At 39.9% G+C, this 12218-nt stretch overlaps 2 protein-coding genes across 26 annotated transcripts in view; both read right to left on the bottom strand.

The window, feature by feature from the left end:
• The window catches only part of lmo7a (LIM domain 7a), a 63600-nt gene extending 60351 nt beyond the window's left edge, over positions 1-3249 (bottom strand). For 24 of the 25 annotated variants that reach the window (XM_015966021.3, XM_054746727.2, XM_015966015.3 and 21 more), the window contains exon 1: positions 2560-3249. In XM_015966021.3, coding sequence (XP_015821507.1) covers positions 2560-2628 — 69 coding nt within the window. In that variant the 5' untranslated portion in view covers positions 2629-3249. The remainder of the gene's footprint in view (positions 1-2559) is intronic. The other variant, XM_070544028.1, reaches the window with a different exon arrangement.
• An 854-nt stretch (positions 3250-4103) lies between these two features.
• uchl3 (ubiquitin carboxyl-terminal esterase L3 (ubiquitin thiolesterase)) lies at positions 4104-10105 on the bottom strand. The gene is made up of 9 exons (XM_015966014.3): positions 9936-10105; positions 9752-9763; positions 8673-8801; positions 5458-5614; positions 5238-5323; positions 5025-5072; positions 4863-4938; positions 4714-4772; positions 4104-4529 (listed from the first exon to the last, which is right to left on the bottom strand). Exons 1-9 carry the CDS (start codon positions 9975-9977, stop codon positions 4446-4448), a joined length of 693 nt encoding a protein of 230 aa, XP_015821500.1. The 5' UTR covers positions 9978-10105; the 3' UTR covers positions 4104-4445.
• Between the last annotated feature and the right edge of the window lie 2113 nt (positions 10106-12218).

Genomic DNA, 12218 nt, shown 5'->3' on the forward strand with positions numbered 1-12218 from the left:
CTATTTTTAGATCAAAAGCAGTTATCTATGGTTGGTTAGTTGCCTAGCAGTCGCAGCTTTCATGGCTAGCAGGTACTAACTCGCTTACATGTTCATGCCGCTGACACTTTTCAACAATTGGGTATCATTTAATTCATTTTCAACAACATTTCAATGAATATTTCCAATAGGGTTGTCACGGTATGAAAATTTAACCTCACGGTTATTGTGACCAAAATTATCACGGTTTTCGGTATTATCGCGGTATTTTTTAAACGGTGTTGCATATGTTCAGAAAGCATTGATAGTCCTGTTCTACACAAACTGAAATAGTTCTGAAAAGGTTTAACAGTGTTTATTAAACCTAAAATAACACAAAGCCTTAGCAAAAGTGCAACTTTTCACAAGTAAAGGAACAAATAGCTTATTTTTCTGGAACATGTTACAGTAGTCAGTGCAGGTTTAAATTATACAAATCCAAACATTCAAAACATAAACAATATGTAAACAAATCAAAGAAACACCACTTGTTTTCTCATATACTTGTTTTCTTCATTATCAAAATGAAAATCTAAAACAGTCCACACTTGACTTGAGCACTGTACAAGTCAACCTTAAAAAAATATGTATTTAAAACAAATAGCCACTTTAAACAAATTACTAAAATAACTACTACACTATGTAATCAAATCCAAATGTTCAAGTATAAATGGCATTGAATAAGTAAACAAATCAATGACAAGGAACTAATTGTATATTTCTCTTCATCATCAACAAATACGATGCTTCATCCAGCAACAGGGTGTCCGTGACACGGTTTAAATGCTGGCAGAGGACGCTGCGGCTGCAGTATATAGTGACTCGTTGCATTCTCCCTCAACCAAAAGTCCTCACGTCATGCATTTAAGCTAAAATGCTAATGTTAACTTACCTTGCACTGGCTGTAGGGACGTGGGGGATGGTCACGCAGATGTGCCATTAGATTCGAAGTGTTGCTGCCTTTTGCAGACACTTGTTTCCTGCACGTTCTGCAAACGGGATAGCAGTCTTCTATTAGCTGTCCCTCAGCATTTTTCAGAAATCCAAAATATGTCCATACTTCCGATTTAGTCTTCTTTGGGGGCTGATGGATGTCCTGGGCGCTGCCGTCTCCTCCTTCGGCCATTATTTCAGCTTCAACGTTTTGGTGCCGTTGCAAATTAAAAAGTGCGTGTGCGCGCCGCGGGAACTTCAGCTGAAGCGACGGTGGCTGGTAAGGGTCATCGCGCCGAAACCGCGGCCACGGTAAACCCACCGAGATAATATAGTTTTTTAAAAACTGGACGGTTATTTTTACTGTCAACTTTTTTACCGGGGTTTACCGCTATACCGGTTACCGTGACAACCCTAATTTCCAAAGATTAATAATAAAAACTACTCAGAATTAGCCTAGTGAACCAGACCAAATTCTTGCTTTGGTCTAAGAACGCTCCACTGGAACCTCCGCAAGCCCCTAGCAGCATTCTGGCTAGCCAATCACAGCACTCTATCTGCTTTGTGGGCCATTCAGGGGCCTCTATTCGTCTTGTGGGCGGGATGATGCAACGGAGTGGAACAAGATGGTGACAGCTTGTTTGAAACGGCTTTTCTATCAATTTTGAACTATTTGGAATTAGGCTTTATTAGAATCAGGAGAAGATGTATTTCAGTCCTTTATTCAGAAAATGTATGTATTTTTGCCTTCTTTAACAGTGGACTTCCACATTTACCGACATCCGTTGTGGTGAGTACGTCACATTGCTCACTGTCCTGTAGCATGCGGAGATTGTTTGAAAACAATAAATAAACAAAATAAATAAACGGTTTACCCTGCCCCACAACAAGAGCCATCAATGGAGCATTGCCAGTCTAAATAATGTTTATTTATGTAGTCTGGCTTGCCAGGCTAACACATTGTGCCTTTAAAGAAACAGCACCACATCGTCTGCAAAGGTTCAATGTCCTACTCTTAAGGAACTGAGACACAGGAAAGCCTGATAGCGTCACACCAGCGAATCAGATCGACTTTTCTCTTGCTTTAGTTGTACAATCCAAACTCCCATAAGCCCCTCAACGAAAGTCTGTCCAAACGGAAGGAACAGTGAAGCTAAAGTGTTTTGATCTGCTTTTGTAGCGAACACAGAGCTCAGACGTGTAGCGTTAGTTATTTTGTGTCTATCTGCCTGCCTGAAACTGGAGGAACAAAGCTCCAGAAACATAAATAAGAACCAATGAGCCGGTCTTGACAGGATCTGACAAAAGACACAATGATGAATGAGATTAAAGCAATGTGCCTGTACTCTGAAGAGATAAGGGAGTGTACTTAGGTTAATTTGGAGCTTTCTAAGTAAGACATGATGAGGTCAAAAGGTAACATATTTAGAAGGGAAAGCCATCCATAACAGATCTCTCGCGAGGAAATATGCTCTCATAGGAGCAAATTTCAACAATTTATCAACTTACAAAAAAATACAAGTACCAGATGTTAATTCATCCACTCACAAAAACTACATTTAAGAGGTTTTGTGTCTGTTGGGGAGTGTAAGAAAAGTTTGAACTCACCTCAATCCATCTCTGCGCCTCAAAGTAGGCTTCTTCACAGCTGACAGAGGACTGCTCACGCCACTCCATCACCAGTATCCCCCAGTTCTGGACCTGCTCTGCTCCCAGTGGGCCGGTGGTAATAAAAGATGCAACAATAGCAACCGCACTTAAAACGCGTCAACTCCAAGGCTGGGAGCATGTATCACACCTCTCATTCGTCAGAAATGCCTCCTATTGTTCTCCTCATGATTGAGTGAATGCAAGGTGAACAGTAGACTAATGAATTCCGTTTGCATCACTTCCCAGCTGTAGCCTACCTGTTGTTTCATCCGACACACCTGTGGCTTAGTTCGGTCTGATCCACCTTCAGGCAGATTTTACCCACGCGTAAAAATGAGAAAGAGCAGCCGTTTCTGGGTTTAACGCTCCAGAGTGAGGGACCAGGGGTTGGTGGGATACATCCAGGGGGCCAAATACCGATCCTTCCGAGGTTTTCAGGTGAAAACAAAGCCTTGATTTCTGGTTTACGGATAATCCTCTCCTTGGCTACGTGAGCAGGTGGGTGCGCAACTGTCTAACTAAATTTAACATTTTTAACTAAAGTACGTCCTTTCGAGTAAAGGTTTAGGATCCTACAACGTGAATTTCAGGACTCCAAACACAGAAAAGGTTTCCTCGCTGAAACAAAGTTAGGAACACCTGAGATAACTTTCGGAGGAAGAACGTCTCTGCAGCGCTACCCAATGGACAAATACGGAAATGCACAAATCTAAACTTTTTTTTTTACTTGTTTCCTCCCCTTTCAAAGTAAAATGCATCATTCAGCTTCACAACAAACTATAACTCAACAAATAAATGTTTATGAATTATAACCTGACTGAGCCCGACTCCTCTTGTGATGATGTTGGTTTTCTTCAATTATATATTATGATTCAGAGATTCGGTAAAAATTTTACATTCGTTATGTTTTATCAGAAAATTATTTATTTTGAGAAAAAAAAAAGAACCAATGGAGATAAAAACAATGTTAAAGAAAACTCAAGTTCAGGGGATAAAAGCAGAACAAAATCAGAAATTTAAATAATTTATTACAACAGAATTAAGGCTATCAGTGACTCACTTTACTTGTGTTATTTTATTAACCCTGTTATGCATGACCATGTAAAAAGCCCATCAGGGGTCAGGGGTGAAAATAGATTTAAGGTGGCAATGATCCAACTGGTTATCAATATATTTATATTCAGATTGCCCTTCCAGCATCAATCTGTCCAAATCATTGTGTTATTAAAACCCAAACCAAGTCTTTCTCTGACCTGTGAGCTACAAACACCCTACATGATCATTTGGTGTTTCTCCTTTGTGTGGAACAGATCACAGCTGAGGGGGATATTAGGGAGCATCTAAGTGCCTCCTTGTTAAATCCTAAAAGGGAGACAAGTCACACCCTGATTTCCCAGTCATCACCAAGTTAAATCTGTATTATTTTGACTTAGCTTCAACTGTCTTCCGTATAAGTCTGAACAAGATGCACGATTAGAAAATAGAGAATGATCCACAAGAGATGTGTTTAATAAACACGCCTTTTATTTGACAGATTTTGTAATCATCACAAAAAAAGTAGGCACCTTCACTGGATATTGTGACATTAAAGCCTTAAATGAACAGATCAGACCATCAACAATCCAGTGAGAGTAATGTGATGGATTGTAACACAGAACGTAACCAAACACACTGTGATGTCAAGTTTCTATTGGCTTTACAATTGATGAACACTTTCACTTCAACTCATTTAAATACCATCTCTGGTGTTCTGACATTTCAAGCAGAATTACAGAATAATCAGCACTTAAGAATGTTTGGCAGTCATGTTTTTGCTTTCATGGACTGAATTTGTTTCCTCAGAATTAATCTTTGGAGAGGGCAATGATGGTGAAGCGAACCTCCTGAGGATCACGGGCCATGAAGATCTTACAAACCTCCACAGCATCCTGGAAAACAAATAACTCCCTTTAGTTCCACTCCAAGACGCCGTTTCAGCCTCCTAAACAAACTAATTTGACTGTTTGAGAAAATTGTTGAATTTGGTGGTATTGAGATTGAGATTTTTTTTTATTAAACTCCGGTCAGTTTAATTGGATAACTTAACAAACCATAATTATTAACCTGTTATACCTCAAGGAAAGAATCTTCTGTAGTTTTCCCATGAGCAACCGGGAAAGGTTTCCGTCCATCTTGGTATAAAAGTACAAAAACACATCATAAATCAGGCGTTTTAACAACGTTTGCTTGAATTTGACACAAGTTCTGATGGTAAAACTCACCCAGCTCATATAACTGTCCTCCAACATTCACAAAAGCTATAAAATGCAGATTCACTTTTTCATCTAAACTTGGAGCCTGTACCGATAATAAAAAAACACAACTTTTAAGATTTAAGACATTAAAATGTTAATATTTGACTTTAAATATGTAAAATTACAAACCTCAGTTTGTCCCTCCTGTGCGCTGGATTCATGTGTGACGCGTATACTCTGCAGAAGAGAAACAGTTCTTTCTACAGCTGCTACTGTACAAATGCATTCCCATTTCATGGGCAAATATAAATATAATCTAGAGCATCGTAATACGCCAGCTTTCTTTGAGACATCTTTCTCTGTATTCGGAGTGCCCCGTCTCCACCATCCTGGCCGTCTCACCTCATCTTTCTCCAGGAACACAGCTCTTTCTTCAGGTGTCATTTTGGATGTTTGTTCGAGGAACTTCTGAAGAGGAGAGTTGGGCTCTGGGGAGTAAGAATAACTGACTCAGTAACTTTATGATTCTGATTATAGAATAACCACTCTCTCGCTACAAACATGGCTGATGGGTAAAATGAGGTCTTTGTAGATATTTGCTTGTTCTTGTTTTGGTACTCACCAAATTCCAGGTATTTCTGGTTGTTTGCCACTGCATGAATTAATCCTATCGTTCCACAAGCATTCCCAATGGTTTGCTTGACAAAGTAGACATCAGGGGAGACTTCTTGTCCCTGGCCTTTGAGTCTCTCCTCCTCTTCTTGCTTAAATGCTTCATACTGAGAAGTAAACGGACAATAAAACCTTGTTTAATAACATTCAACACCTCTGCGTTGCCAAGAAAGGAAATTATCCTTTATATAGTGCTTCAAGATAAATCATGAGGCACTTCACAAGAACAAAATAATTCAAAATATAAAAAAGGTTTTTAAATGGTTAAATATGGTTAAAATGAGAAAAAAAAATTGTGATAAAAAATGTAAGGAAAGGGAAAGAGGGAAATCAGTGGATCCTCAGAAAGGCAGAGTTGGTAGAAAGAGCAGAATAAAAACAGGGTGGGGATGAAGGTCACACCAAAGCCAGCTTGAACAAGTGAGTCTTCAGCTGCTTTTTAAAGGAGTCCACCGAGTCCACTGATCTCATGCTCAGGGGGAGAGAGTTCCAGAGTCTGGGGGCCACAGCAGCAAATGATCTGTCACCTTTGGCCTTTAGCCTGGTGCTGCACAACCAATAGGCTTTGGTCACTGGACCTCAGGGACCTGCTGGGGGTGTAGGGTAGGGTTGGGAATCAAAAAAACGATTCTTGTTGAGAACCGGTTCTGATAGTTTCAATCCCTATGAATTGTTCACCACTATTGAAAATGATTCCTCTTATCAATTCCAGTCCGCGCAAATGACGTCACCGCGCAGGTTGCGTAGCTTACGGAAGCAGGAAACATGGTGTCTAAGCGGCACAAAGACTCTAAAGTTTGGTTATGCTTTACAAGAAAAGTTAACTGGGTAACTTGCAATAATTGCATAGTAGATAGTTCATCAAGGGAAGGAAAAAGCATTTGGGCACAAAATACACAATAACTTAGAGTTAGTGGCGAGTTTTGATCCGCTCTGGACTACTGAATTTAAACACAGCAGCAGCAGTGATGTTTGTATGTCCTCTCCTGTTAATACAGCAGGTAACTAAATCACAACAATTATTTTTATAATCAATTGTGATTAATCGCAATTTTTCTGATCATTAGCCTGGCTGCTCTTACACTTTTTTCCAACTTTATATTTCTCAATGAAAAAATAAGTTGTCACACACTCCATGGAAACTTCCAGAGAATCCACAAATAGTGGCTTTCAAATGGTTTTGTTACTTTTTGCAAGTTTAGAAAAGAAGCAGATGAGACAGCATGTCTGATAATTTGCTTTTTCCATCTGATAATATTAGAACATGTCAGTAATGTCTGAGGGTTTTTTACAAACACTGTATAATTAACACTCCTAGACAGGGTTTGGATTACACAGAGGCTTCTGGGGAGCCCAGCTATAGTGGGGATGTTCTGTTTTGCCTTGGCCCCCAGAATGCCTTGAAACGGCCCTGGGTGTGTGACTGAGTTTTGAAGGTGATCTGAATTATATCAGATGTATACATATTACATGTGTGTAACTTATTGTTTTATACAGGTAAAAACGTGTAGTGGAGATAAATCTACCTACATTTTACTTTTCAACACTTTGTTTTGTTTTTATTTAACTATTTCCTGACCTGTCTGTCTCTCATCTTCCTGCATCTCCTCTAAACTCTCCAGAAAATCTGCTGCCTGGATTATTACTTTTTCACCTCATGTTACTTTTGCGCTGATCAAAGGGATCTCCTGACCACAAAGCGGAGAGCGCGTTTTGATGCTGCATCAGTGAGGTGAAATCACTGCAGCACAGGTGATGAGCTCCGCAGTAGCAGAGCGCTTCAGGCATAAATAAGACAGAAAGTAGAGAACATGTGCGGACATGAACGATCGTGGGTTAATAAGTTTTCTGGTTGCACCACTTTGAGAATGGACCATGCGCTGAACGCAGCTGCCTGGAGCGCACCGACGACGTGACCTGAGAGTGAAAATAATCTCTCACAAGGCACTGTGGTTGCAGGGGTTGACAGGTACTTGCATGCAACAGGTGCCAGTCTGGAATGTGCTTCTTCTCTCTTCAACCACCACTGTAATGGACAGTGTCCAATATCCATTTTGGGCTCTGCTTTGTACCGATCTAGACAGCGCTCCACGGACAGCATTGTCCATGCTAGCAAGCTTTTCCTCTCCTTCTCTTTTCTGCTGCTGCTGCTTCTAATCATTTCCAGCAGCAGGTCAGACACCAGCATAGCGCAATGCTGCCCCCTCCTTCAGAGCCGCTCAAGAGTTTGAGGTGTCGGATTTCGTAAAATTAAAAAAAAAACTGCATGACGTAAATTTTTTTATGCATTAAACATTTCACATTAACTAAATCAGCGCGTTATTTTTCACAGCACTAATATATATATATATATATATATATATATATATATATATATATATATATATATATATATATATATATATATATATATATATTACATACATACATATATACAAGTCCACACTGGCAGACTCCAGAGACTAAAATCTGATCTGTGGTGAGATTTCTCCCACTCTGCAAAAGCTACAGCAACACAACACCGAATAAGAAGATGACTGCCTTCACAAGGAGCATAAAGGAGAACATTTGGAAAGATCTTTCTAACCGATACACGTACAGTTTATTATTTATCATAAATAAACTGACAGCTACAATGCAGGAGGCCGTGTGCAATTAGTTTTTTGCCACCAATTGAACTACTTTAGTTGACTGATGAGGAATTGGATTGATAGATTGAATCCACAATGCAACTGATATTGATAAAAACTTATCAATTCCCACCCCTAGTGTAAGCAGATCACCACCGTATGGTGGTGCTTGTCCATGTAAGGTCCTAAAAACCAGAACCAGGATCTTGAAAAGAACCCTGATGTTGAATGGCAGTCAGTGGAGCTGGAGGAGTAGCGGGTGATGTGGGCGTACTTTGATGATTTGGTCAGAAGTCGAGCACAGGCCTTCTGAACCACCTGCAGACAGTTCAGGGAGGTTTTGTTCAGACAGGTGAAAAGTGAGTTGCAGTAGTCTAAGCGTGAGGAGGTAACAATCTTAAGTTCCGAGCAGGACAGAATGAGACTCAGCTTAGAAGAAGGAAGAGTGAACAAGAGAACTGCAATGAAAATCCAGGGTGAACACATTCATTGGGTTTATTTAATGGACAAAGCCAATGACAACAATGATACATGCCTTCTCTGTGACCGGGAAGAGGAGCAGCACTGCACACACGGGTCTTGGTACCAAGCTGAGAAGCTCTGGATCCAGTCCATACACATCCCCAAACTGCCAGGTTGGTCTCAGACCCAAACAGCTCACAAACTAGATTGAGTTTTAAGTAAAAAGAGTTAATTCTGACTAACTACAAACAACTGCTCCACACGAAGATGTTTACAACTTCTTCAAATGTCCAATATTTAAACTGTATGTAGCCAATATATGTTTATTAAATAACATTATCTAATTTGTAGCTCAGCTTTTGGATGCTGAATCCATCTGTGCATGAACAAAACCTAATTTCTAAAATATTAGTTTATACCTGTATATAAGGTTAATCAGCTGATTTAAAAAGGTCATTTACTCAGCTTTAAATTTATTTCACCAAAAGCTGCTGTTAGAATCAGGTATATTATGGAATTATGATTGCTAATTCTCACAAACGCAAGAGAACCCGGGTCCAAATCCCAGACGAGCCCCCGTTTTGTTAAGACCAGGGATGGTGTTAAAATGAAGGACACTGCGTAACACTAAGGCGTGTGCATATTGGTAAAATTCGAACACAGTTTTTATTATATATAATGATTTTAAAAACACAAAGACCCAATTCTAAAAGTAACAACATGAAAAAATATTAATAAATAAAAAATCCTATTAGAGGAAACCAACATTAAAACCAAAATCATACTAAACGATTGTGTTGAATAAAAGTAAATGTTGATGATGGTTTGCCAACCTAGTTTGTGTACAGGAGGAAGTAACATCAGATCATAGCAGATATTTTAGCTCTACTGGTTGAACAGCTTTACTGTGGGTCAAACATATGATATAAATTTAGATTAAAATCCAACAAAAGCTAAAAGCAACTATAAATTAATATGCTGCACTAAGAATTACAGCTGCATTTCATTACATTTTTACAGGATTATTAATATAAGCGTTTTGTTGCTTTAGTTTCATGTTAATCTGTTACAGTAAGAAAAACTCTTTACAGCATCAATGCTAATGGACTCACACCTCACCACAGTTCAATCCACTCAAAATGAAGCACGTACCTTAGTCATGACCTGAAGTAACAAGACACAAAAGAAAAAGTTACTGAAGATAATAATTTAATATTAAAACAGCCACAACAGACGGAAGCTAGCTTTTGTTCTCTATGCTAACAACACATTAGCATCCCGACGAATGAATGACTTAAACAAAATAATGTAGGCGGGAAGAAACGATGCTACGTACTTCTGGGTTTGACTCCAAAGGCAGCCAGCGTGGAGAGTCCATGGTTAAGTACCGTTTTGTGTTTTGTTTCGGCCAAACGAGCGTTTGAGTCAGATTTATTAAAATCTATTTGACAGATGGGTTCGCTTCCGTGCCCGTTAAGGACTCAGAGACTCGGTGGAAACGCGCAGGAGCGTTTTAACTCCTTCAACTGCTTTTAAACGCACGTTATTCATGACATAACTGATTTTCTATGTGGAATGCTTCCACTATTTGGAGGCCATGTCATACTTGTTATTTTAATGTCAATCAAGAGTATGAAAGTTTTTTTGAACAAACTATTTTTCAATGAAATCCCCTCTTCATGACCCTGAGTGGACCATTCCAGGTTTATGGGCGTGGCGAAAAGAAAATAGAACAGATAAATTAAGAAAAATGAAAAATATATCTGGTTCTGCTCTTTTTTTGCCATTGAATAATTTGGTTATTAAAGTAAAGCAATAATAACGATGTTTGTCATTTTAACTGAAAGTAAACAAAATTTTTAACTAGAAAATATTTTGTGAGCGCTACAAAAATACTGCCAGATGAGGGCGCTGTTGTGTGTTTAATAGGGTTGTGGTAAATTGTGGCAAAGCGTTACAATAGTGCCAAAAACAATTTTTTCCCACTATTACAATGAAATCGATGTAAATAAATTTATAGGTTCAATTAAAACTTAATTTTAATGATTTCTCATTCAAATTAAATTATATAACATTAATTTTCTGGCTTTAGACTTTTTCACATGTCGCTGTGATGCTGGAGAAATCCAGAAACAATTCTATTTCCATCAAACAATTGTGGGTCACTTAATTTGATGCATATTTAAAAAATGAACCAAATAAAACTTATATTTTATGTGTAACCGTAATAATACTAAAAATAATGGTACTACTACTGCTGACACGGTCCGCATTTTCTCCTGCCATTCTCTGCAGATCATCAGCTCATCAGCCGGCCAGGGGGTATTTAAGCAGCTAAGAGACGCCATCATTTCACTGGATGATTACTCTACCTGGGTACCTCCTAACGGCCTCCTTGAGAATTTTTGCATTTGAGTATTTTAGTCTTTGAGAATTTCTTTGAGTTTGGTTTTGGATTTTTGCATGCTTGATCACCTTTTACAATTTTTCCAGACAACCCTCCACTCCCATCTCTGACCGACTGAACTCTGGATTACCTCTACTTACTGCTCGTTTTTCAGCCCGTCCCTGGCCAACCCACCTCCAGCAGCCCACCAAGACCCACCTGGATCTGAACTATCTTCATGCTCAGCTCCCTCAACCTCCTACCTACTCCCAGTAAGCTTCTTCCACCCAGACCGGACCACCTTCCCTCTCTTGAGTCATTACGCCTCAAGACTGTAAGTCCTCTAAAACCCACAAAAACCCTCTGTTGTATTTTCGAGCTGGACCTAAACTCCCTTTGTCTGCAGACTCCTGCACCTGATCCCAGTCAGAAGAACTCAGCCACTTTTATGCTGCTCCTTTAGTTTCTCCCTTAATAAATTATTGTTTGAACTCTCACCCTCGTCTGTGAACTGATTCTGTGTGTCGTGGGTTAGACACTTACCTCACAACATGACAACTGGAAAACAACAACAATAATAAGTATTATTATTGGAATCAAACTTCTGCACCTCCCTGATAAGGTAGGTCTATTCGGGGGTTCTGGACAGGACGTTCTGTCAGATTGTCTAACCACGGATTCAGAAGGAACAGTGCTTTCCTCCTAGCTGTGGAACACTGGACCAGCTCTATACTCTTAGAGGGGTCCTGAAGGATGTGTGGAAGTTTGCCCAATCAATCTACATGTGTTTTGTGGGTTTCGAGAATGCATTCATCCCTCGGGGGGCCCTGTGGGGGATACTCCGGGAGTATGGGGTACCAGGCTCTCTGATACGGGCTGTTAGGTCCCTGTATGACCGGTGTCAGAGCTTGGCCCACATTCCCAGCTGTAAGTCAGGCTTGTTCACGGTGAGAGTTTGGCTCCGCCAAGGCTGCCCTTTTTACCAATTCTGTTCATAACTTTTATGGACAGGATTTCTAGGCACAGCCAAGGTGTTGAGGGGATCCGTTTTGGTGGCCTGAGGATCGGGTCTCTGCTTTTTGCAGTTGATGTCCTGGCTTCATCAGAATGTGATCTCAGGCTTTTGCTGGAGCGGTTCACATCAGTGTGAAGCAGCAGGGATGAGAATCAGCTCCTCTAAATCTGAGGCCACGGTCTTGAGTCGAACAATGGTAGAATGCCTTCTCCAGGTCA

Source organism: Nothobranchius furzeri, chromosome 14 (genome assembly GCF_043380555.1).
Source record: "Nothobranchius furzeri strain GRZ-AD chromosome 14, NfurGRZ-RIMD1, whole genome shotgun sequence".
Taxonomy (NCBI): Eukaryota; Metazoa; Chordata; class Actinopteri; order Cyprinodontiformes; family Nothobranchiidae; genus Nothobranchius; species Nothobranchius furzeri.